At 46.1% G+C, this 27,775-nt stretch overlaps 1 protein-coding gene across 2 annotated transcripts in view; it reads left to right on the forward strand.

The window, feature by feature from the left end:
- LOC309564529 (NACHT, LRR and PYD domains-containing protein 12-like) overlaps positions 1–27,775 on the forward strand; it is a 579,648-nt gene that overhangs the window by 446,779 nt on the left and 105,094 nt on the right. For both annotated transcript variants that reach the window (XM_082269162.1, XM_082269163.1), the window contains 2 exons: positions 3,300–3,464; positions 7,308–7,472. In XM_082269162.1, coding sequence (XP_082125288.1) covers positions 3,300–3,464; positions 7,308–7,472 — 330 coding nt within the window. The remainder of the gene's footprint in view (positions 1–3,299; positions 3,465–7,307; positions 7,473–27,775) is intronic.

Here is a 27,775-nt window from a genome sequence, read left to right on the forward strand (position 1 = left end):
TGCAAGCATACCTCGCTGTCGGAACCACGCTGCGCTGATCCCTGTATCCCGCTACCGGATCATCCGCTCTTGCTGAACCTCTCCTCTGCTACATTGCTATTAGTGATAAATACCCCACAGGGGAAACCTCTATAACCTTTATACTAAAGCTTACACTATCTAGCTCTGCATACTAAGGACTATTACTACATCTGCATTATCTAAGATTGCTAGCTCTTGAACCTACTATCACCTGTTCCTGCACTGGGTTGATCTCTCTTGTATGGCCACCTGCTACTCTGTCATCTGCTACCATACATGATTGCTAAACCTATCTGCATCCCATCTGTTACTATCTTACTTTCAAGAACATTTCCTTTCAAGTGTCTGTCCTCTACCATCTCTACCCAACCTGTCTCTTCAGCCTATCATCACTGTGATACTATATACATAAGTCACTCTAGGAAACATCTTATTGAGTGTGTGTATTTACTTGCTGAATTGAGATCCTCCACACATGATGAGTCATTGAGAGTTGGGAATGGTGTCTCAGCGTTTCTCTTACATGACTACTGAAGTGGAATATTTCTGCAGCTGAAAATCCACACAATACATAAAACGCAGGAGCGTTACAACCGCCCGTACGAGGACGCACCTCCAAAGGGGACAACGACTTATCGAGAACCGGGTCCATGACAGCGTTAAAGTCGCCCCCTTCAAATGGGGGACGTGTGGGAGAACCAGGGTTCGCGCGGATAACGCTGAATAAAAGGACTGGTCAAAAACGTTAGGAGCGTATACGTTAGAGATGACGAATTCCTTACTGTTGACGCGGACGTGAGCCGAAACATAGCGGCCCTCCGTATCCACATCCACCGAAAGGACTTCCGGGAGACGCTTATGAAATAGAATGAGTACACCCGCCTTGCGCCCGAGCGCTGCTGATCCCACCACCTTACCCACCCAAAGTTTTTCCATGCGAGCCATGTCATCAGATGAAAGGTGCGATTCCTGGATAAGAGCTATATCGGCCCGGAGGCGTTTAAGATGCCGCAGGACTTTCATTCTCTTAGCCGGGGATCTGAGACCCTTAACATTCCAGGATATCAGTGTCCTATCTTAACCGAGGGGGTTGGGTGTGTGCAATAACCGAAAAAGGATCTAACCATTATCGGGGGGATAGCAAGGTGTTATCAAATTAGGTGAAACCGCCACCTGGTTGGAAAGTTTTGCCAAGCAAGTACAGCAACCATGAGGAGACTGACCCCTGGGGAGGAAGGAACGGGCAAGAGGGAGACCGGAAAACTGGGTGGTAAAGACCAAAAATACAAAATAAGAACAAAAACATAGTCGCAAGGACTTCACTTTTTTCCGCATGTGTATGCGATGGAGCACAGCTCCCCAAGTGTGTCTCCAGATACGAAACGGGGCAAGGTGAGCCCTAACAATGATCGTGTCTGCAGAAACCTGGGTCGCGACCTACGACCGAGCATAGTGCAGCCATGACATAATGAGCAGTACGAAAGAGAGGAACGAATGAACAGCAGAAGTAGAACAACAATAACTATGCAATATAATACATAACAAATCTCCAATGGTAGAGGACGAGCTTACGGTTTCAGCCGTCGGACGGCAGGAGCCACTCGGGAGCTAGGCCCGGAGGAAAACGATCCCATGGCCCACTCAGGAGTAGACAGCACAACGAGTCCCTGAGGAGGTTCAGCGGGGGGGGCCAGAGCGGCCAGAGCTAACCACATCGGAGTATCGTTGCCGTTTTGGGGATTCCTTCCTGGGGCTGTGGGGAATATCCGGCCTGGAAAAAGATAGGGATTTAGCCGAGTTGTTGTGACCTGATTCGCCATGATGGAGCGAGCGGACAAATTTTTCTGCCTCCGTAGGATCCTGGAAGGAGAGTTGATTGCCGTTCGGGGCACGAAGGCGCAATGTCGCCGGGTAGGCCAGAGTAAATTTTATGCGTTCCTGATGCAGCTGTGAGCATACGGTTTGGAAAGTTTTATGTTTTTTTGCGACGTCAACTGAGTAGTCTGCAAAGATAAGGATTTTCATACCTTCGATCTGGAAATGGGAAGTTTGGCGGAACTTCTAAAGGATGGCAGATTTGTCTGTGTAGTTCAAGTATTTCGTGGGCGAGGGCTCTTACGTTCTTCAGAGTAGAGACCCATTCTGTGAGCCCGTTCCACAACGCAGGTCCCTTGTATGCCCAGGGCTGCAGGGATTTTCCGTGCACAGATTTCAGGAATGGCTGAAGGTGGGACGGATTCTGGAATCCCTATAAATCTCAGGTTACTCCGCCGAGACCTATTTTCCAGGTCCTCCAGTTTGTCCATGATAAGGCGGTTCAATTTGTCCTGGGATTGTTCTGTGCCTTGCATTTGGTATAGTTCGTCCTCCACACTGGAGATCCGGGTTTCTGCCTCATTGAGGCGGTGGGAGTGAGACTCCAGCTCCTTCCTTATTGCAGCCATGCCTGCAGCCACGGCCTGTTCCACTGATGCTTTGATTGTGGGGGTGAGCAAAGCTACCACAGCCTTAGCTATCCTCTCAGTGGAGGGGTCTGGAGCAGAGGAGGATGCCGTGGTGGGTGGCCGGGGGTCTTCCTCCGGCATTTTAGTAGTGTCCATCGCTGCCGATTCCGCCGCCGTTCCGGAGTAGTCCGCGACCGCGGCCTCGATTTGGGCCGTGCCCGGCGGAGGCCTCGCGGCCGGTTTTTCAAGTAACCGTTCAATGGCGGGACAAGTTGCGGGTAACGGCCGGTTCCGGATGGGGTCCTGAAGTAGGGGGGGGATAGCCTGAGGCGAGCTGGAGGTGGCGGGCAGAGTTTACAGGCCGGTTTACTGGGGCACACCGCGGGAGCTGCTCAAGACCCAGCTACTCCATGCGGCGCCGGAACCGGAAGTCACCAAGTCATCTTAAGGATAAGAGGCTTAATTCCTATTCATCCGGAGTGGCAGGATGAATCAACAGCCTGGCTGTTCCATATCTATAGTAAAGCAGAGAAGGAGTCCTCATCACTGGGAATAGTTAAAGTTGGAGTATCCCACTATTTCCTTCTCCTATCCCCATTCTACAATAAACAGCCAAACCAACCAAATACCCCTGGACTGATTATTGGAGTGAGCCGAGGAGAAGGAAGGAATTGTCCTGGATTATGGCCGTGTGCTGGGAACCGGGGGAGGGGAATCCACAGAGAGAATAGCAAGCAGTCCTTGCGGGGGGCAGTGCTATATAGAGAATAGTTCCATTCATTCCTGGGGGAGAAATTCATTTTCTTCTGGTAACATTCTTCTCTTCTTCTACAGATTGGATGATAATCACCTGACAGACAGTTCCTGCCCCCACCTGGCATCTGGAATAAGAAATAACCAGACACTGAGGACATTGGACCTGTCTGGGAACAATCTGTGGGGTCCTCATTTCAGGGAGGTGATGGAAGCTCTGACAACAAGCCGGATAGAGGAATTACAGTGAGTATAACAGGACTGACTGAGACAATAATATTCTGGGACAGTTTTATATCTAAACCACATAAATAATATAGAAATATGAGAATGTCATCAAAATCCATCTTTAGGCTCCATAAATCTCCAATCCTGGACTGTTCTGTCCAAACTCCATAAATCAAATAATAATAATGGAGAAATATTTCATCTCCTGTTTGTCTCTATATATCACCAATATCAGACACTTCTCTAAAGCTGGATAGAAAACAGAAATAATGAAATATCTGCACTAAAAAACTTTGTGGAAAATGTAATGAATGAAAATCATCGGCCAGCAGGAAGTCTGATATAGAAGTAGAAATAGTAGAATAGAATTCTATGCATAGAGCCCTACACTTAGTGACAAAATGTGTGATGAAACCAATGAGAAATCTGCACCCTACAATGTGTCCCAATACCAACACTTGCTGAAAATGTAAAACATTTAATGTAGATGTGATAACTCCTCCAATAGGGATCAAATCTAACAATGAAATCCACTACAAAAATCCACATTCATACATGTGAGCGAGGACAGATCTCCTCCAACCTATTCACAGCTACTTCAATCTACACTCACCGGACACTTTATTAGGTACACCTGTTCAGTAGCTTGTTAACACAAATTGCTAATCAACCAATCACATGGCAGCAAATAAATGCATTTAGGCATCTAGACGTGGTGAAGACGACTTACTGAAGTTCAAACCGAGCATCAGAATGGGGAAGAAAGGGAATTTAGGAGACTTTGAACGTGGCATGGTTGTTGGTGGCAGACGGCCCGGTCTGAGTATTTCTGGGATTTTCACATACAATTATCTCTCGGGATTACAGAGAATGGTGGGAAAAAGAGAAAATATCCAGTGAGCGGCAGTTGTGTTCAGGTCAGAGAAGAATGGGCAGACTGGTTCCAGATGATAGAAATGAAACAATAACTCAACTAATCACTTGTTACATCCAAGGTATGCAGAATACCATCTCTGACTGCATAATACATCAAATCTTGAAGCAGATGGGCTACAGCAGCAGAAGACCACACGGGGGGCCACTCCTGTCAGCTAAGAACAGGAAACTGAGGCTACAATTGGCACAGGATCACCAACATTGGACAATAGAATATTGGAAAAACGTTGCCTGGTCTGATGAGTCTGGATTTTAGCTTCGATATTCAGATGGGAGGGTCAGAATTTGGTGCATGGATCCATCCTGCCTTGTATCACCGGTTCAGGCTGGTGTGGCCGCAATCACATCACATAGAGAAGAAAAAGCCTCCATAGTACATAATCCTTAAATATATATTGAATGACAGATTGTAGACTTCCATCATATACAGGAGTATACACAGAACTCAGAGCACGCACCGCTCCGGACTGCAGCCGTGTGCGATGACATCACTTCCTTCACTCCATCATGAACGGCTGCAGTCCGGAGCGGTGCGTGCTCTGAGTTCTGTGTATACTCCTGTATATGATGGAAGTCTACAATCTGTCATTCAATATATATTTAAGGATTATGTACTATGGAGGCTTTTTCTTTTCTATGTGATGTGATTGCGGCCATTGTCTGGATACCTCGGGTGATATTGGAGATCCTACCTGGAGGGGTGACATTCCGGGGCACAGTCTGTTCTCATTGGAAGCCGGCTTGAGCGGAGTGGCGCTGCTGGAAGGATATAAACATGCATGTCTGGGCCTTGCTTTTGGGGACAAACCTTTTGGTAAGTGACCTGTTTCCTCACTGGTGTGGTGGAGGATGATTGAAGTTGCTGCAAAGAGGAGGCAGCTGATCAGCATTGATTTAAACCTTCTGGATGAATCTTTGGGAATTATTATTTCTGTTACTGCACAAGTCACTGTATGGTGATTGGAGATGGAAGTAGTGGTGAATGGGTTGTAGGAAATCCACTTTTTCACATTTATGAACTTTCTCTTGATGTTTCCATTTTTTAGAGATAAGTTTGTTTCTCTTCATGTTTATCTATATTTGTACATTATATGTTATATAGATTGAAGTAGCTGTGAATAGGTTGCAGGAGATCTGCCCTTGCTCACATGTATGAAATGTTTGTAGTGAATGTAATTGTTATATTTGATGATTATTGGTGGAGTTCGCACTTCTAGTATAATATGGAAGACTGCAGCACTAGTATATAACATTCACACTATATAAATGTGATAATATAACAATAAAAGTGAGACTCCCCAACACAAAACTCCCTATAAGTGTATATATAACAATGGTATGGAGAATATTTCACTGATAACTAATGAAGAGAATTTATAATCAGCAGATATAAAATTAGTGCAGCAATATTAGTGTGAATTAAAAAAAAAAGTCCAAATAAAGAACGGTAATAATAAAATCTTCTCCACATCATAAGATCAAATCCTCCACCACGATGTTCAAAGGAAATCCCAAAGTACAATGGTGTCACTTTTAGTCACTGAAGTTTCCACAACATGAGTGAGACTTCTGTGACCATCAAAGTGAATCCCCACAACTGAATGGAAGACTTAGCAGAAGGTTGGAGGTGAAAGCCTAGAGGTCAGTGTGAGTGTGTATGGTACAATCCCCATACAGGAATAATGAATGGATCACACCACCTCATCCACTTCTCATCTCACATTTACTAATTGGGATCCACAAAAAGAGAAATCTCCAATAGTGTGGATGATCGATCGTGTTTTATAAAGTGATCTCATATAAATGATTCCAATAAAGAGAAATGAGTTCCTTGTATGTATTTGTAGCACCCTCCTAGGTAGGTGCTAGTGAGGACATGGCTCGGTTTGGCGGGGGGTGAGTGTAGAACCCTCCTAGGTAGGTGCTAGTGAGAGAGTATAGTTTGAGCTCTGTCTGCCTATCAGAGGGCTGCAGGTAAATCTATATTGTTCTCTGCCTACCAGAGAGCAGGATCTGTTAGTGAGGTCTGCACATTGTGCTCAGCTTGCGATTCATTTAGTCTAGAGAGTGTTTCACACTGGTCCAATAGGGAGGCATGTTGGACAGTGGGAGGAAACCTGACGAATGGATACATGGGCTTTGATACAGTCCTGGTGATTGGCAGAGGGCAGGTTGCCTCAGTGCATTCTGGGATACTGTATAAAAGCCAGGAGCACATGTGCTGTGGGGTCTTTGACTGGAGAGGGGAGTCCTGGAGGGAGGGGGCGGCTTCCTCCTCCTCTGTAGAGGTGCCATGCAGTCGCAGGAGGTCATCCTGAGGGCCAGAGGAGTGATTGGGAGGAGCTGAACCCAGAGGTCCAGGAGAGCTGACTGAGAGGGGACTTGTGAGTACAGGGACTCGTGTCAAGGGGCCTGACCTGAGGGGGGCCACCCCTGCTAGTGGGACAGTCAATGGACGGGTGTCAGCCAAAGAAGTGAGAGAGGATACTAGGGAGAGTGTCCTGAAGATAACTAGTTGTTCACCAAGTCATCTTAAAGATAAGAGGCTTAATTCCTATTCATCCGGAGTGGCAGGATGAATTAACAGCCTGGCTGTTCCAAATCTATAGTAAAGCAGAGAAGATCGGAGTCCTCATCACTGGGAATAGTTAAAGTCGGAGTATCCCATTATTTCCTTCTCCTATCACCATTCTACAATAAACAACCAAACCAACCAAATACCCCTGGACTGATTATTGGAGTGAGCCGAGGAGAACGAAGGAATTGTCCTGGATTATGGCCGTGTGCTGGGAACCGGGGGAGGGGAATCCACAGAGAGAATAGCAAGCAGTCCTTGCGGGGGCAGTGCTACATAGAGAATAGTTCCATTCATTCCTGGGGGAGAAATTCATTTTCTTCTGGTAACATTCTTCTCTTCTTCTACAGATTGGATAATAATCACCTGACAGACAGTTCCTGCCCCCACCTGGCATCTGGAATAAGAAATAACCAGACACTGAGGACACTGAACCTGTCTAGGAACAATCTGGGGGGTCCTCATTTCAGGGATGTGATGGAAGCTCTGACAACAAGCCGGATAGAGGAATTACAGTGAGTATAACAGGACTGACTGAGACAATAATATTCTGGGACAGTTTTATATCTAAACCACATAAATAATATAGAAATATGAGAATGTCATCAAAATCCATCTTTAGGCTCCATAAATATCCAATCCTGGACTGTTCTGTCCTAACTCCATAAATCAAATAATAATAATGGAGAAATATTTCATCTCCTGTTTGTCTCTATATATCACCAATATCAGACACTTCTCTAAAGCTGGATAGAAAACAGAAATAATGAAATATCTGCACTAAAAAACTTTGTGGAAAATGTAATGAATGAAAATCATCGGCCAGCAGGAAGTCTGATATAGAAGTAGAAATAGTAGAATAGAATTCTATGCATAGAGCCCTACACTTAGTGACAAAATGTGTGATGAAACCAATGAGAAATCTGCACCCTACAATGTGTCCCAATACCAACACTTGCTGAAAATGTAAAACATTTAATGTAGATGTGATAACTCCACCAATAGGGATCAAATCTAACAATCAAATCCACTACAAAAATCCACATTCATACATGTGAGCGAGGACAGATCTCCTCCAACCTATTCACAGCTACTTCAATCTACACTCACCGGACACTTTATTAGGTACACCTGTTCAGTTTCTTGGTAAAACAAATTGCTGATCAGCCAATCACATGGCAGCAACTCAATGCATTTAGGCATCTAGACGTGGTGAAGACGACTTACTGAAGTTCAAACCGAGCATCAGAATTGGGAAGAAAGGGGATTTAGGAGACTTTGAATGTGGCATGGTTGTTGGTGGCAGACGGGCTGGTCTGAGTATTTCTGGGATTTTCACGCACAACCGTCTCTCGGGATTACAGAGAATGGTGGGAAAAAGAGAAAATATGCAGTGAGCGGCAGTTGTGTGGAGGAAAATGCCTTGTTGAGGTCAGAGGAGAATGGGCAGACTGGTTCCAGATGATAGAAAGGTAACAGCAACTCAAATAACCACTCGTTACATCCAAGGTATGCAGAATAATATATCTAAATGCAAAATGCATGGAACCTTGAAGCAGATGGGCTACAGCAGCAGAAGACCACACCGGCTGCCACTCCTGTCAGCTAAGAACAGGAAACTGAGGCTACAATTCACACAGGATCACCAAAATGAGACAATAGAAGAACGGAAAAACATTGCCTGGTCTGAGGAGTCTCAATTTTAGCTGCAACATTCAGATCGAGGGTCAGAATTTGTTGTAAACAACATGAAAGCATGGATTCATCCTGCCTTGTATCACCAGTTCTGGCTGGTGGTGGGGGTGTAATAGTGAGGGCTGATGGTGAGGATGTAATGGTGAGGGGGGGGGTAATGGCTCAGGCTGGCGGTAGGGGTGTAATGGTGAGGGGGGGGGGGGGGGGGTAATGGTTCAGGCTGGTGGTGAGGGTGTAATGGTGAGGGGGGGGGGGGGTAATGGCTCAGGCTGGCGGTAGGGGTGTAATGGTGAGGGGGGGAGGGTAATGGTTCAGGCTGGTGGTGGGGGTGTAATGGTGAGGGGGGGAGGGTAATGGTTCAGGCTGGTGGTGGGGGTGTAATGGTGAGGGGGGGTAATGGTTCAGGCTGGTGGTGGTGGTGTAATGTTGAGGGGGGGAGGGTAATGGTTCAGGCTGGTAGTGGGGGTGTAATGGTGAGGGCCCACCTGAGTATTGTTGCTGACCATGTCCATCCCTCTGATGGCTCCTTCCAGCAGGATAATGCACAGTGGCGTCCCGTCCATTGGGGGCCCCATCCATGCATCCAGCCCCATAATTGTTTTTTTTTTTTTTCATTAAAAAACTTTTATTCGTGAGAATGAACAAACAAGGAACAATATGCATTACAATGGTAAAGTGTGTATCAAATTTAGACAATTTGTTCAGTAACATTCAGGTAAAGCTGACGAGCATTCACATAAGGTATCTACATTCCAGTCTCAAAGAGAAGGTGTGAGATACATAGATGAAATTAAACATGCATATAGATTTCCAAATGTATGAATTTTATAAGCATACAATCTATTAAGAGGAATGCAGTTCGGTTACTGTTGTGATTTTGTCCAGCAGATGAGTCACATAAAGTGGCTCAACTGTATAATAAAGAAGAACAGAAAAAGGAAAAGAAAGAAAGATGAGAGATGAAAGATAAAGGAGTGGGAAGTAGAGGTAGTAGAGAAATGGGGTGGGGAAGGGAAGTAAGGGGAGATGGGGGGCCGGGGTGGGATAGAAGTCGTCAAGGTGCCTGAAGTTGAGTGAATGAACTATCGGTTCTTATTGAACTGCCATAAGATCTTTGTATTCTGATGAGACCGTGAATGTTTGCCAGGGGGACCACATTTTTTGAAAGATATAATTTCTCTCCGATTTTATAGCCAACGTCTCCTCCATCTCATATATGTTGCCGATTCTGGCCAACCAATCTTTTGTTGTGGGGACCTCTTTTGTATTCCAGTGTATCGGGATGAGGGATTTAGCAGCGTTAAGCATATGTCTGGTCAATGATTTTTTATATTTTCTGTAGGGAAAGTGGTTAATATGTAACAGACAACATGCCGCATCTAGCTTGAGCGTGGTTTCTGTGATATGTCGTATCCATTTGGAGATTTCTTTCCAGAAGCTTTCTATGATGGGACAATCCCACCAAATGTGGAGAAATGTGCCTTGAGATGAGCCACATCACCAACACTCACTAGAGTTTTGTTCAGACCAACGGTGAAGGACAGCAGGTGTACGATACCATTGGGTTCTAATTTTATAGGATGTCTCCTGTATTTTCGTGCTTAGAGAACATTTATGAGAGAAACAACATGCTCTTTCCCATTGAGCTGGTGTGAGTGAACGGCCCAGCTCTTGTTCCCATTTTACTTTGTATGGATCAATAAAGTCTGGTGACGCTATAAGTTTTTTGTATGATTGGGATGTGGCTCCCTCAATCCTCTCTCCTTTCATGCACTGTTCCTCAAAATCTGTCAGCGGTCTGAAAAGGAGTTCTTTATGTTTAGTACATGAAATGTAATCGTGTAGTTGTAGATATGACCAGAACTTTAAGGTATTTTCGCTCGAGCAGTCTAGTTTAAGATTGTCAAAAGACTTAAACTGATTGTTACGGAAACATTGATTAACCCTCAACAGTAATAGACATCCATTCTTTTTCAATATAAAATAGTTATTCTCAATACCAGGTGAAAAGTCTGAATTATTGTGTAGTGGAGTAAGTGGACTTGGGAAGGAGGAGATTTTTTGCGCTAATGCTACATTTTTGAAAATGTTAAGGGTAGTACTTATGAGCAGGTGCTTCTTGATGTCTGCGGAATAATTTTGTTGGTCTGTCCATAAAAGATGGTGTGAAGGAATAGAGCTCCATCCAATTTCCACACCCACCCAATCTTTGCTGTTAGAATGACAATGCCAATCTAGGACCCTTGTCAGGTGCGTAGCCTGGTAGTACTTTTGGAAGTTTGGCAGTGCCATACCACCATTTAGTTTAGGCAATTGTAAATAGCTAAGTTTAATTCGTGGTTTTCTATTTGCCCAAACAAATGTCCTTTGTAAAGCTGTTAATTTGCAAAAAAAAAAGTGTGGGTATCTTAATTGGGAGCGTGTGGAAGAGGTAGAGCAACCTCGGTAGTACTGTCATTTTTATGATGGACGCCCTGCCAAACCAAGAAAAGGTCTTCACATTCCATTTTTTAAGGTCTCCTGCTATTTGTTTCAGTATGGGTATAAAGTTTGCTTCGTATAGGTCATCTATCTGTTGCTTAAGTTTGATGCCTAGGTATTTCAGCGCCTTGGGTTCCCATCTATATGGGCAGTTTTCTTTCGTTAGTTTGAGAAGATCATTAGAGAGGGTCAAGTTTAGGGCTTCGGACTTACTGTGATTAATTTTAAAATTAGATAGGTATCTATATTTGTTGAATTGGTTGTTGAGATATGCGGTTGGGATATGAAGAATAATAGGTCATCCGCGTAGGCCGAGAGTTTGAACTCTCTCGTTCCTCTTTGGAATCCATGAATGTCTGGGGAAAGGTTTATGGTGCGAATTAGGGGTTCGAGGGTCAGAATAAACAAAAGCGGTGATAAGGGGCAGCCTTGTCTGGTACCATTTCTCAAAGGGAATGGAGAAGACAGGCTGTTATTAACCTTGACCCTTGCTGTGGGGTTGGAATATAGAATTTGAAGCCAGCTCATCCCATTCCAATATGCTTACATGTGTGCGTTAGGAAATCCCATGCCACCCTGTCGAAGGCCTTCTCCGCGTCTGTGGAGAGTAGCAGGCCCTCGACAGCGGTGTCTCGCACTCCATGAATTAAATTTAAAGCTTTTATGACACTATCTTTGGCCTCCCTCCCCTGCATAAATCCCACCTGTTCCGGCCCTATGACATGATGTAATAGGGTTCCTAGTCTAGTCGCAAGTATTTTAGTCAAAATCTTTAAATCTAAATTTAGGAGCAAAATTGGCCTATAGCTTGCACATAGAGTAGAGTCCTTGTCAGGTTTGGGGATGACTGAGATGTGTGCCATTAGGAAATCCCTGGATGGGACCTGATTGTCAAGTATGGAATTTAATGCATTTGTAAGATGAGGAGCTATAGAATCTACATAGAGTTTATAGTACTTGGATGTGAAGCCGTCTGGGCCCGGTCTGTTTCCTGTTTTCAATTCTTTTATTGCGGTCTTCGTCTCATCTATTGAGATCACCTTCTCTAGTTCATCCAATGCATCTTTCGGCAAGGCTGGTAAACCACTGTTAACCAGGTAATCCCGGATTAGCTCATCACGGGATCCGTGTAACCCCTCGGGTTTCTTCTGCGGTGGGATATGATATAATTTGGAATAGAAAGATCCAAAGTTGTCTGCCATTTTGTGTGGGTCTCTTATCAATTCACCATCTTTACCTTTGATGCAATGGATATTATTGTCAAGTTGGGTTTCCTTCAAGGCCCTAGCTAATAGTTTACCTCCCTTATCCCCCTGTTCATAATAGATTGACTTTCTGAGGAACAGTGACCTTTTGATCCTAAATTGTAGGAGATCATTCAAAGCTTTTCTTTGTGTTATTAGTTCTTGCTCTATTTTTTGCGATGTGCTGAATTTGTGTTGCCCTTCAAGTTCAGAGATTTTCCTTATCATGGTTTCCGTGAGTTTTTCCCTCTCCCTTTTACATATTGCTCCATGCTTAATGAGCTCACCTCTGATCACACTCTTGTGTGCTTCCCAGAGCAATAGGGGTGAGATATCTTCTGAGACATTATCTTTGAAATAATTTGTTATGGTATTCTGAATGTCATCCTGAATGTTTTTTTTTCACTAATAGTGATGAGTTCAGCCTCCATGTGAACTCACTTCTAGCTGGTGTATCCAGTATAAGCGAAATGGAGACCGGGGCATGGTCCGAAAAGGAAATAATGCCTATGTCAGCGTTAGTCAGTTTGAAAAGGTCCCTTTGAGTTATGTAAATGTGACCTATACAAGTGTAATGTTTGTGTGGGGCTGAGTAGAATGTGTAATCTTTTACTGTCGGGTTAAGCGCTCTCCATGTGTCAATAAGTGTTAGGGATCTGAGGAGTGTTTTAATTTTTTTAATGATTTTGTATGAGATACAAGATTTACCCGAGGATGTGTCTTGTAATGGGTCTAAGGGTATGTTAAATCCCCCCCTAGTATTATGCATCCCTTTGCATGTTTTCTAAGTTCATCTATGATCAAATTACAGAATGTGATGTGTGCTGTATTCGGAAAGTAGACATTCGCCAACGTCATCGGATTTCCGTTAAGGGTTCCTATCAAGAGCAGATAGCTACCATCTGGATCTGATATCTGTTCGTCTAGTTTAAATTTGCTATTCTTATGGAGCAGGATTGTCACTCCTTTTGTCTTGGCTTGGGTATTGGTTGCGTGAAAAATCTTAGGATAATATCTAGAATTTAATTTGGGTATGTTGGCGCTTCGGAAGTGTGTTTCCTGCAAGTAGACAATTTGGGCTTTAGATTTTTTAAGCTTATACAATAGGCGACTTCTTTTTTCTGGGATGTTAAGGCCATTTACGTTATGAGATATAATTAAGGGCACCTTATCTAGCCGTGAATAGGCCATCTTGTAATATTTAAGGGGAGGGGGAAGGGGGGGGGGAGGGTAGGATGGGGGTAAGGGAAGAAGCAGAAAAGAGAAGAGAGTGAAGTTCGAGGAAAGTAGAGAAAAAAGATACCAAATGGGTAACCACGACCACCTATGACTAACTAGTCCAGATGGAAGATATAGTTTCAGAGGCTACAATAGTATAAAATGGCTCCTGTTACACCTTAGAAACGGTGAACAGTCTGCCAGCCTCTATCTAGGGGAAAAATAGTTGGCACACTCAGGAATGACCACTTCATCCAAAAGGGAAAATAAACCAGGAATTGGAACAGGAATAATTTTCCCAGATGTATCAAGTTCTATGAATAAATCAGTCATTCCAGGAGGCCCTCCTACTACATAGAAAATAATAACATTAAACAGTGAAAACAGGTATACTTCAGGAAGCATACCTTTAAAAAACTTACAGCTTGTTAACAAGAATTTGGGTACTTTCATTGGGAAGATCGGTAACTGAAAAAAGTAAACTCACATTTCGGTACCCCTGTCTGCTAGCTCCTGTGAGGCCGTATCCTAGCATGAATACAATGGTAATCTTCCGTTGTAGATGCTCGTGTGTGCATTATGACAATGATATGGATACATGGATCATTTATCCAGTACCTAGCAAGGGATTCCCCAACATTAGATCCAGCAGTGACATTTCCCTATATAAATGTCTGCCAGAGATCACTTGTCACTTTGCGCACGCGAGCAAAATAAAGAGGGTTCTTGCACCCACAAAAGGAAACTATAACATCAAATGAGACAGAAAAAATGGAGAACACCTATCATTAATAATTGTATATGAACCAGGGTGTTCATAGGAGTATATGTCACCATACATCTCCACTGCAAAGTCCAATACATTCACATGGATGGTACCTAAAGATTAATGGCTTAATTCAATGTTGATTCTAACTGCATTGTGTTAGCATAATAACTGCTGCCATCTGGTTGCGCAGCTGTGTACTACCGCTCCAACAGTCAACAGCTATGAAAGTCATTTCTTACAGTTTAGAAAAATGTATATGGTCAATTAACCTACAGAAATAACATTAGCAGTAGGAAATAATGATGATATCTTAAGAAAAGTTTTCCAGTGCAGTGTTCTCGTTCTCATTGCCATGGTAATCATAACCCTATTTTTAATGACCAATCATCATGGGTCAAAGAAGAATAGTGGTATGTAGTCTCCACAGCAGCAGGATAATAGAATAAATGTGAATGTGTCTCAACTTCTCATAGATCATTACTCCCAAACAATTGAAGTCATATTTTTGAGTATAGACATCTAGTTCTAGGAACAAAGTTGAATTCAAGGTAAGGAAAAGTCATCCTCTTCCAATGTGGGTGTGAGTGGAACGATGCGGTCGATCACCTGTACTCATCACTTATCAAGAGATGCGGACATGCGAGCAGAAGAAATTGACAAAGTTCATTCAATACGGTCATTTATGATCTCTTATTCTCGGTGTCCTTGGTGGGGATGAGAATAGATTTCCGGGATCACGAAACTTTTGTCTCTTTCCATTTTTCCCGCCTGGGGTTCGCGCTGGAGAGGGGTTAGGAGTTCTTTGGTTACCCATGGGATCTGGGGGGAGCAAAAACTCAGCATACCAATCTGGAAGAGAGATTGGTTCAAGGTGCAGGGAGTCACAAAAGGCTGGCAAATCGTCCGGGGTTTTGAGCATATATTGTCTGCCCCCCGAACTGGCCTGCAGGGCAAAAGGAAACTTCCAGCGGTACGGTATATGTTTTGCCTGTAAAATTTCCAGTAGTGGTTTCAGTGCCCTTCTATTTTTAGTGTAATAGGGGACAGATCCTGGAATAGGAGGATCGGTTGCTCATTAAAAATGATCTGATCATTTTGGCGTGCCTGTTTTAGAATCTCTTCTTTCAAGGGATGACTGCTCAGACAGCATATAATGTCACGAGGCGGGGTATTATCAGGTGCTTTAGGCCTGAGGGCTCTGTGTGCCCTGTCAAAATCAATTGGAGATTCTGCGGGTCTGCTTAAGAGGCCGTTGAAGATCGAGCACAGAGCGGGTTTCAATCGATCATTATCAACCTCTTCTGGTACCCCTCTCACCCTAATGTTATTTCCTCTACCCCTGTTATCCAGGTCTTCTAGTTGACGATTCATCATTATTAGATGTGATGAGTGTGAATTAGTCACCTCCTCAAGCCGTTGTATAGCTCTGTCTCTTGACAGCTTTCTCCCCTACTGCCATTTGTTCCTTAATAAAATCAGGGGGGGTATCCTGCGCTTAATAATGAATGAGTAAATATAATAAAATGACATAAAACAAATGATATAAAACAAGATAGCAGCTAGAACACTGGATTCATAGTAATCCCATTCATATTGTGTGTCAAGTAGTGCAGCGCTATAAGCAACAAAATTAATTATACTTAAAAAATTATATAAATTGGTATACAATTAATAATGGTGCAATAAAAAAATGAATCAATTGCACTAAGTCATAAGTCCATTCAGCATATGAAGATGGTGGAGAGTCCACTTAAGGGTGAAGATCCCAAGATGTGAAAAGCAATGGAAACAAACAGTCACCCGTGCGGATAGGCAAGATGGCAGCTTACCGCAATGAGTGGGCCTCCAAATTAATGGATGGGCCACTAAGAGCATAAGGTAACAACTCCTATGGACTGGGTTCTCTCCTCTGCATGAACGGACCAAGCTTCGCTAGACTGCATCAACCCCTCACTCGCTCATAGATCCAGAAATAACTCCGATATGTATGGCAATATGTAGAGGATAAAAGCATTCATAGCGTAATCCCGTTTGACAATATAAAACAGCTTTATTCAAGGTTCTACTCACATGGCAGTAGATCAACACAAACGAGTAACAAGTAAAAAGCGGCGTCCCGCTATAGTAGATACAAAGCCGGCGTCTTGGGGGCGTGGCAAGCGCGATGTCCGGAACCTCCCGACCGGTTTCGTCAGAATGACGTCGTCAGGGGCGTGGTTACCGGACATCGCGGTCACGCCTTACAAATACCCCATGTAAAAGTCATATCCGGAACCTCGTCCAATCACGGACGAAAAGGGCGGAAGTGATGAATCTGACCTCTGGCCATTGAGGGCGGAAGTCCATTAGAAAGACAGCAGCACCAAGGAGGACAAAAGATTCAGGACAAGGCAACTAATTAGCCGTCCTCAATTAAACTAATCAAATAAGGACAGCAGTAGTTACTTAAGCAAATGATATAAAAAATGTAAAAATCTACTTAGTATCATATGAAGATAAAGCAGGACTAAATGTATATAAAAAATTGCCGATGTTAGCAAGCACCATCTAGTGGCCAAACAATATATTGTCATAAAAGTCAAAATTACTGACTTAATGGAAAAAAAGGAGAAAAAGTAAAGGCCAAAGGGCAGATTGCAGCACTTTTCCCCTTTTAACTCATAACCCTACATTTCAACCTGACAATAGTCTCTAGCTGGTCGACAAAAACAAGAATCATAAAACCTAAAAAATACCACATGATAACAAAAAATATAAGGATAAAAGATTTATATTCATACACAAATATTGAGTGGAATGGAGCATAATTGTGCTTTTCCCGTCTCAACAACATTTAACTGTTGTTGATGAAACAGTTAATGTCCCACTCAACATTAAGGCCATAAGGGACATAAGTTTTCAAAATATAAATCCACCGCGTCTCAGCGCGGGATAGCTCCCTTTTTGCATTTGCCCCTCGCCAATTAGGAGTGAATTTATCAAAGGCCACAAATAACGTGTTACGGGGGTCTTTATGTCGACAGTGGTCGAAATGTTTCGACACACTGTGGCCAGGGAACGCTTTACGTATGTTTGCCACATGCTCCCCCATACGGATTTGCATGTTTCTCAGGGTTCGTCCGATATATTGTTTCCCACATTTACATTGAAGTAGATACACTACATTCTGCGTTGAACAAGTTATGAAGGATTTAATCGGATATTCTCTCCCGGTGACATGGGACCTGATTGTTTCAATTTTTCTACCTTTAAACACATTAAGAGCACAGATATTACATCTCTTACAGGGGTAGAACCCTTTTAACTCCGGGAGGAACATGGGTCGCTCTGGTCTTTCTATGACGTTATGGGCCACCTGGTGTCGTAATGATGGAGCACCTCTGAAGATGACATTAGGTCGGTCTGGAAGGGCCGGACCTAGTACTCTGTCGTTCTTGATGACAGACCAATGTTTCTGCATGATTCTCTTGACCTCATAATGTTGTGTACTAAAAGAGGTCACAAAACAATTTTTGAAAGGTTGACTATCATTGGTTCTGGTACGTGGGGCAAGAAGATCTGACCTGTCCATGTCTGCCACTTCCCTGATGGTATTATCAAGGGAGTCGGCCTGGTAACCCTTATCCAAAAATTTACTTTTAAGCTGTAAGGCCTGTGTAAAGAAAATGTCCAAATGAGTGCAATTTCGGCGTAGCCTCATGAATTGTCCTTTTGGGACAGCTTGTAACCATGATTTATGGTGACAGCTGTCCACTGGGATGAAGCTATTGCGGTCGGTTTGTTTAAAGAAGGTGGAAGTGACCAACCTATCTTCCTCGACCACCAAATTCAAATCCAGGAAATTAATACTGGTTGTACTGCTGGTGCAGTCTAATTTGATACCTCTATTGTTCTCATTTAATGTGGACATGTTCATGTCCACATTAAATGAGAACAATAGAGGTATCAAATTAGACTGCACCAGCAGTACAACCAGTATTAATTTCTTGGATTTGAATTTGGTGGTCGAGGAAGATAGGTTGGTCACTTCCACCTTCTTTAAACAAACCGACCGCAATAGCTTCATCCCAGTGGACAGCTGTCACCATAAATCATGGTTACAAGCTGTCCCAAAAGGACAATTCATGAGGCTACGCCGAAATTGCACTCATTTGGACATTTTCTTTACACAGGCCTTACAGCTTAAAAGTAAATTTTTGGATAAGGGTTACCAGGCCGACTCCCTTGATAATACCATCAGGGAAGTGGCAGACATGGACAGGTCAGATCTTCTTGCCCCACGTACCAGAACCAATGATAGTCAACCTTTCAAAAATTGTTTTGTGACCTCTTTTAGTACACAACATTATGAGGTCAAGAGAATCATGCAGAAACATTGGTCTGTCATCAAGAACGACAGAGTACTAGGTCCGGCCCTTCCAGACCGACCTAATGTCATCTTCAGAGGTGCTCCATCATTACGACACCAGGTGGCCCATAACGTCATAGAAAGACCAGAGCGACCCATGTTCCTCCCGGAGTTAAAAGGGTTCTACCCCTGTAAGAGATGTAATATCTGTGCTCTTAATGTGTTTAAAGGTAGAAAAATTGAAACAATCAGGTCCCATGTCACCGGGAGAGAATATCCGATTAAATCCTTCATAACTTGTTCAACGCAGAATGTAGTGTATCTACTTCAATGTAAATGTGGGAAACAATATATCGGACGAACCCTGAGAAACATGCAAATCCGTATGGGGGAGCATGTGGCAAACATACGTAAAGCGTTCCCTGGCCACAGTGTGTCGAAACATTTCGACCACTGTCGACATAAAGACCCCCGTAACACGTTATATGTGGCCTTTGATAAATTCACTCCTAATTGGCGAGGGGCAAATGCAAAAAGGGAGCTATCCCGCGCTGAGACGCGGTGGATTTATATTTTGAAAACTTATGTCCCGTATGGCTTAATGTTGAGTGGGACATTAACTGTTTCATCAACAACAGTTAAATGTTGTTGAGACGGGAAAAGCACAATTATGCTCCATTCCACTCAATATTTGTGTATGAATATAAATCTTTTATCCTTATATTTTTTGTTATCATGTGGTATTTTTTAGGTTTTATGATTCTTGTTTTTGTCGACCAGCTAGAGACTATTGTCAGGTTGAAATGTAGGGTTATGAGTTAAAAGGGGAAAAGTGCTGCAATCTGCCCTTTGGCCTTTACTTTTTCTCCTTTTTTTCCATTAAGTCAGTAATTTTGACTTTTATGACAATATATTGTTTGGCCACTAGATGGTGCTTGCTAACATCGGCAATTTTTTATATACATTTAGTCCTGCTTTATCTTCATATGATACTAAGTAGATTTTTACATTTTTTATATCATTTGCTTAAGTAACTACTGCTGTCCTTATTTGATTAGTTTAATTGAGGACGGCTAATTAGTTGCCTTGTCCTGAATCTTTTGTCCTCCTTGGTGCTGCTGTCTTTCTAATGGACTTCCGCCCTCAATGGCCAGAGGTCAGATTCATCACTTCCGCCCTTTTCGTCCGTGATTGGACGAGGTTCCGGATATGACTTTTACATGGGGTATTTGTAAGGCGTGACCGCGATGTCCGGTAACCACGCCCCTGACGACGTCATTCTGACGAAACCGGTCGGGAGGTTCCGGACATCGCGCTTGCCACGCCCCCAAGACGCCGGCTTTGTATCTACTATAGCGGGACGCCGCTTTTTACTTGTTACTCGTTTGTGTTGATCTACTGCCATGTGAGTAGAACCTTGAATAAAGCTGTTTTATATTGTCAAACGGGATTACGCTATGAATGCTTTTATCCTCTACATATTGCCATACATATCGGAGTTATTTCTGGATCTATGAGCGAGTGAGGGGTTGATGCAGTCTAGCGAAGCTTGGTCCGTTCATGCAGAGGAGAGAACCCAGTCCATAGGAGTTGTTACCTTATGCTCTTAGTGGCCCATCCATTAATTTGGAGGCCCACTCATTGCGGTAAGCTGCCATCTTGCCTATCCGCACGGGTGACTGTTTGTTTCCATTGCTTTTCACATCTTGGGATCTTCACCCTTAAGTGGACTCTCCACCATCTTCATATGCTGAATGGACTTATGACTTAGTGCAATTGATTCATTTTTTTATTGCACCATTATTAATTGTATACCAATTTATATAATTTTTTAAGTATAATTAATTTTGTTGCTTATAGCGCTGCACTACTTGACACACATTTGTTCCTTAATGCCCATAATGTCAGTCTTAAGGTCAATTAGTGCTGCAGCAAATGATCCCTTGATGTCTGCTGCGATGGCAGTCATGTCATTGAAAGTCAATGGATGGTCCGGTCTAGCACACTCACCTCCCAGGTCTTCTGATGCGGCCAGTGATTCTAGATCATCTCCTTCTTCCCCTGTTGGGGCCGGAACTTGTGCCATTTTGGAATTTGCCATGTTTCTTTTGCACTTAGACTGAGTCTTGAATAGATCGGGTATAACCTTGCTACCCTCTGATTTTCCGGACCGTAGTTGTTTTGGGTGTAGTCCAGGCTTCGAGAGCTTGCCCATTTCAGGAGCGGTTTGCTATGAATAAAGCTGTATATCCGTGGAGTAGGAGGGCCGCCAGCGGAGTCGCTCTAGCAAGCGGCCATTCCATTTGTGCGCCAAGCCACGTTCCCTCACATCTTGTATATAGATAGAAAAGTCATATGTCACTTAACAGTATAAGAGTGTACTGCTAATGAAAGGGTTTCTATAATATTGAGGCAGTTGTGCAGTACTCTGGAGAATCAGCCAAGCAGTGTGACAAGGACCAGTCCAGCTTAGAGGGCGGGAATGACTGTGGCAAAGTGTGGATTAGATGTCCAGTGTCTCCTATAGGAAGGGAGGCTGTGCTTGAGGGATATGAACAATCTGCCTACAGCAGTGCTGTGTCCACTGATTCCTCTAATATGGCAGATGGTGCGGCCTGTACTGAACTACTGGATCGCAATTGGAGTGTCTGAATGGGGCAGGGGGTGGCAATAATGATGGGGGATGCCTGAAAATTGATTGAAGGGCTTAGCACCTCAGCGTCAGTTTTATTGGGTCTCGTGTGCGTGCTTGGGTGCTCCTCTTCAGGTAAGGCCGCAGCCTCGGGCGGTGACTAGGCCGCAAGCACAGGGCTCCCCTGTTTGATCTTTTAACTGGTTCGAGGAGGGTCTGGCCGGGTCGTGTGGGTCTGCTGGGGCACTCGGCAGTGTTGTGCAGACCACTGGCGGGGATTTTTGGGGGGGCACAAACAGAAAAATGTAATAGGCATTGCTTTGCGGCAAAAACGCTGTAAAAAATTGCGTGACTTTGAAGTCACAAAAGTGTTAAAGGGGCCTTCAGTAATTAAGGTATAGCGTGCCCCCTTCCAATGCAGAGAGACCAGCGTGCCCCCTTTCAATGCAGAGATGCCAGCATGCCCTCTTTCAATGCAGAGATGCCAGCATGCCCCCTTTCAATGCACAGAGACCAGCGTGCCCCCTTTCAATGCAGTGACCAGCATGCCACCTTTCAATGCAGAGATGCCAGCGTCCTTCCCTCCCCGGGCACCGCACACCCGGAGGCCCAGATGACACACAGCCGATCACTACCTACCGTGGAACCAGTCTTTACAGGCGTCGCACTCGATCATGAAGCAGGTGGCGTCGTAGGGCAGGCGGCAGATGCAGTACAAGGAACCGTCGCCATGTTAGATCTCTGCTCACAACAACACTCCCAGCCAGGGACGGAGGACAGGACATGGGGGTAGCCAGGAGAGGGGGAGGGGAGCCGGGCGGCACAGCTCGGTATTCGGGCACAATGCGGGGGGCTGAATGTGGGAAACTTTCCATGGGCTCTCCCCGAGCTCCTCCCGGATCAGAGCGAGGGAGGCGGCGGCTGAGCGGGGCTTTTCGGCCAATCAGGAAGCGCGTATCGGACCCGCTTCCTGATTGGCCAGGAGGAGGATCCGTGTGACAATAGCGAATTTTCATTCGCTATTGTCACACAATGGGTGGGCTCGGGTCCATCCTTTGCTGAAGCCTATTTGAGCCTCTGGCTCTAATCAGGTGATACAAAAAAAAAAGCCCATTGAACTCCATGCGTCCGGCGCCCCGCATGGATAGGGGGAGCGGCGCCCCTGCGCCCCCAACACACCGGCCGCCACTACATCTGCCCCTGTGAGTCCCAATGCTCCCTGGGAGGATAGTTCAGCCAAACTGATGATCCACAGTCTTCACTCCCAGAACTACATCTCCCATAATTTAATGGTCCGCTGCCATATAGAAACTTTAATAACAAACAGAACAGTCTGAACAACTCCAGATGGAACCTGCGACCAGGCTACATCCTCCCCCCACTTGAACATCTTTGGTTCCCAAAGATAATAAAGTCTTCAGGAAAGAGTTTTTCTCTTACGTCCTCCGACAGTCGCCGCCACTTCATAATCATCACTAATGGGATAATTGACCTTTGCTCCGCAGGAGTAGCTAGGCAACAAAATTTGTTAATATCAAAGCTTTTAGCATACCACACCCCTAGGGGGTGGTCCCCTCAGTCAATACCTCCCTGCTTCCTGCATTCCCAACTCAGTTTCTAATGCCTAGCTTAGGAGTAGCAGGCTGATACTGTGCTGGGGCTTTCTGTCTCAGCCTTCTATCTTCTTTTTGATTTTATTTTGAGTATTTTTCTCTTTCTTGTGCTTAGCTGTTCTTTTATTCAGCATTAGTTTAGTTTCTTCGGATGAAGATGATCATGCGGTGCTGGGTCTCGGTCTGGCCACCCTGGATCCCAGGGTTCAGGGCCAGGAGCTTCCCAGCCTGCCATTGAGCGTTCAGCTCAGGTTTCCCTGGCATATTGAACGACCCATCCCTGTTCGCTGCAGGGATGCTGCCTGTGAGGTGGCTACCTCACTGGACGCCATTGCGGTTTCGCACCGCAGTTCCACTGCATCCTGGCTGCGACACTCCCTGTCCTCAGTGCAGCGGTTTGGTCGCTGGAGCAGGCTCCCCACGCCATCCGGACTGGTAAGTGAAAAATCTATGTGGGGACCTGTCTGTTTTGGGTGTCAGTCTGGGACTGTGTGACCCTGCATGTCTGTGTAAATGCTGAGCTCCCTGTCAGATTCCTGTGTGGAATAGTTGCTTTTCTGTGGGCTGCGGGGGGGGGGGGGCTCTCCCGCTCTGCTGTGTGAAAGCATGGGGCAGTCTGGGCTTAGACATGCTGTGCGGCGGTCGCTACTGCGGCCCGCCATTTTTTTGTGGCAAAATATGGTGGCCGGTTTTGTGTGGTACGGCGTGGTGTTTTGACGCCAAACGCCGCCATTTTGGCGGCGATCGATCAGGCCACATGTCGGCGACATTTTCTCATTGCCTAAGGAATCCTCAGCCGAGCGGCCATGTTTGTGTAGCCTGCATAGGCTTTATAGGGCGGTCAGTCATTGCATCACTTCCTTTTGCTCTGGGACAGCGATCGGTGGCAGCAGCCTGTGTGATCTCTCCAGGTTTTTACCTTTCCTTTTTTCCTGTATTCCTTGCCTAGTGTCCTTGTCCCTGTGGGGGTCGGTGTATTCAGTAGTGTGTGGTGGGCTACGCTCGCTGCGGTCTTAAAGGGGCAGTACTCCTTTTTTCTACTATTGCTGGGGCATGGATTCTCAGGATTGCAAGTTTCCTCCCACCTTGGTGGGGGGCCAAGGGGCTGCTGCATCCCCCGAGGGGGCTGATCTGGCTGCTATTGTGGCAAACTTGGCTGCTCAGGTGCAGATGCTGGTGTCTGATCGATCCGCAAAACGGCCCAGAGTGTCTATTTCCTCTGATTCAGAGGGCGATGGGGCTGCTATGGCTGGAGTACCCTTCTCGGGGTCTCGCTCATCTCTAGACCTTGGGGGGTCTGAGGGGGAGGCTGAGGTAGAAGGGATTGATAATTCTCCCCCTGGCTCGTCTGAAGAGCTTGCACTCATGGATGAGTTGGTTGCTTCTATCAAGCAAACACTGCATTTGGAGGATGAATCATGTCCTCCTGCTTTGATGTCCTCTTATGGGACGCAAAGGAAACGCAAAACGTCGCAGGTTTTTCCTTGCTCTGCGGAATTTCAGCACGCGGTTGATGAGCAATGGCGCAATTTAAAGAAGCCTTTTGCTGTGCCAAGTAGGTTCAAGTTGCGTTATCCCTTTACACCCACCACTTATGAGCGTTGGTGTGTGCCGCCTCAGGTGGATCACGCGGTGGCGGTTTTGAATAAATCCACTGCGATCCCTGCTCCCTACGGACGGGAGAATGGAATCTCTGGCCCGTCATGCTTATACGGTTGCTGGTTCTATGCTGAAACCTATTTTTGCTTCCATTATGGCAGCCCAGGCTATTGCGAATTGGACGCAGGTGCTCAGGCGCATCCTGGTGGCTGACTCTGCCCCGCCGACAACATTGGCTATGGTGGATCAAATTCATCAGGGTGTCATGTATTTGTGTGATGCGGACTTAGTTTTAGTCCCTTTGGCTGCGCGTCTCTCTAGTGTGGCGGTGTTGAACCGTCGCCTGATATGGCTGAAATGTTGGTCTGTTGACCAATCTTCTCGCAAGACTTTAGCTAATTTGCCCTACGCGGGATCTCGCCTTTTTGGCGAGTCTTTGGATACTCTGATAAAGGGAATTTCCGGGGGTAAGAGCACTCTCTTGCCCCAAACTCACAAGAATAAGTCTGTTCGTGGTAAGAAGAATGCCTCGTTTAGGCCCTCTCAGGGGTCCTTTCGTGCCTTTCGGTCGCAATATAAGGGCAAGCCCTTCAAGGGCCAAGGTTCCCAGAGGAAGCCGTGGGCAGGCAAGCAGAAGTCCGGCCAGTCCGTGTCCGCCGCCCATTCCAATACGGCCTGAAGGGGTGCCCTCACCCAGTTCTGGGGTGGGGGGACGTTTGCTCGGTTTTCTTCAACCCTGGCTGGACCGCATTCGGGACAGATGGGTTCAGGAAATCGTTTGATCTGGATACAAGATCGAGTTTCTCTCTCGGCCGGCGAGCAGCTTTTTCCCTCAAATCTTCAGCTGTCTCCGGAGCGCTTGCGGGATCTGCACCTGGCGGTGCGGGACCTGCGGGCCCAGGGAGTGGTGGTTCCGGTGCCTCATCGGGACAGATTTCGGGGGTTCTATTCCAATCTGTTCACTGTGCCCAGAAAGGAGGGCAAGGTACGTCCGATTCTGGACTTGAAAGCTCTGAACTGCTTTGTGCGGGTTTGCAAGTTCCGCATGGAATCCCTGCGATCAGTGGTGGCTGCCCTGGTTCCGGGGGAATTCATGGCCTCCATCGACTTGAAGGATGCGTATCTTCACATCCCCATTTTCGAGGGTCACCAGAGGTACCTTCGATTCGCCATTGCGGAGGATCATTACCAATTCGTGGCATTACCCTTTGGTCTCGCTTCGGCTCCGCGGGTTTTCACCAAGGTGCTTGCGCCGGTCCTGGCTTTATTGAGAGCCCAGGGCATTTCTGTCTTGGGGTATCTGGACGATATCCTGATTCGGTCTGCGACCATTCAGGGCCTGGTGAACGACCTGTCCATCACGATGCAGACTCTGCAGGAGTTTGGTTGGACGATAAATTTTCCGAAGTCAACGCTGTGTCCGTCGGTTCGTCTTCCCTACCTGGGGATGATCCTGGACTCTGTTCAAGCGAAGGTCTTCCTGCCGGAAGACAAGCTCCGGACGCTCCAGGACGAAGTCAAGTCCCTCAGGGACAATCAGTGCTCGTCCCTCCGAGCGTGTATGAGGTGTCTGGGATTGATGGTCTCGGCTTTCGAGGCGATTCCCTTCGCCCAGTTCCACACGCGGGGTCTCCAGGCGGAGATTCTGGCAAAGTGGGACGGGCGTCCGCAGTCCCTGGATCTGAGGATCTCATTGAGCCAACGCATCAGAAGGGATCTTCTGTGGTGGCTCCAGTCCCCGGCGGTGTCGGGGGCAAGTCCTTTCGTCCCTTGTCGTGGACGGTGATCACCACGGATGCCAGCCTGTCGGGCTGGGGTGGTGTTCTGGGCGTTCTGTCCGCCCAGGGAACTTGGTCGGAGGAGGAATCCTCCCTTCCGATCAACATTCTGGAATTGCGAGCGATAAATCTCTGCCTTCTGCGTTCAGGCTTCAGGGCCGTCAGGGCCGTCCGGTTCGGGTGCAGACGGACAATGCCACAGCGGTGGCCTACATCAACCACCAAGGGGGCACCAGGAGTGCCCGCGCGGCTCGGGAAGTGGCCGACATTCTGTCTTGGGCCGAGACACACGTCCCGGCGATAACGACAGTTCACATTCTGGGGGTGGAGAGCTGGCAGGCGGATTATCTGAGTCGCCAGACCTTGGACCAGGGGGTATGGTCCCTTCACCCAGATGTCTTCCAGATGGTGTGCGCGAAGTGGGGTTCACCAGATGTGGACCTGTTCGCGTCTCGTCTGAACAACAAGGTGGAAAGGTTCGTGGCAAGGACGTGTGATCCTTGGGCAGACGCATCAGACGCGTTAGTGGCGCCCTGGCATCAGTATCGGCTGATGTATGCCTTTCCACCGATTCAGCTGCTATTCAGGTTCCTTCGCAGGTTGGCCTCGGAACCGCACACGGTGATTCTGGTGGCGCCAGACTGGCCTCGCCGGTCTTGGTACGCAGACCTCGTGAATCTGGCGGTCGACGCTCTGTGGCGTCTGCCTCTTCGAGAAGATCTCCTGTCTCAATGGCCGATATTCCATCCTGCTTTACAGTCGCTGGCTTTAACGGCCTGGCTGTTGAAAACCAGGTCCTGAAGGATAGGGGTCTCTCCCCTGAGGTCATTCTCACTTTGATCAAGGCTAGAAAAGCCTCTTCGGGGAAGGTTTACTACCGTACTTGGAAGGCGTATTTTGCCTGGTGTGAGTCCAGGGGGTATTCCCCTCGCTCATACTCGGTATCGAGAGTGTTGGCTTTCCTTCAAACGGGCGTGGACCAGCGTTTGGCGTTGGCCACGATTAAGGGTCAGATTTCTGCGCTGGCCGTTCTCTTTCAACGCCCTGTGGCGTCTACCTCTTTGGTTAGCACCTTTGTTCAAGGGGTGCGACACCTGGTCCCTCCTAGGAGGGAGCCTTTGCCTCCATGGGACTTGAACCTTGTTCTGTCCGTGTTGCAACATGCTCCCTTTGAAAAGATCAGGGAGATCTCGTTGTCTCTGTTGTCCAAGAAGGTTGCCTTTTTGGTGGCGATCACTTCGGCTCGCAGAGTGTCGGAGCTGGCAGCTTTGTCCTGCAGCTCTCCCTATTTGGTGATTCACTTGGATAAGGTGGTCTTGCGACCTAACCCGTCTTTTCTTCCGAAGAGGGTCTCGGAATTTCACCTCAATGAGGACATTGTCTTGCCTTCGCTTTGCGCGAAGCCTAAACATCCGAAGGAGGTGGCTTTGCATTCTTTGGA

Source organism: Pelophylax lessonae (assembly GCF_965119305.1).
Source record: "Pelophylax lessonae genome assembly, chromosome: 9".
Lineage (NCBI taxonomy): Eukaryota > Metazoa > Chordata > Amphibia > Anura > Ranidae > Pelophylax > Pelophylax lessonae.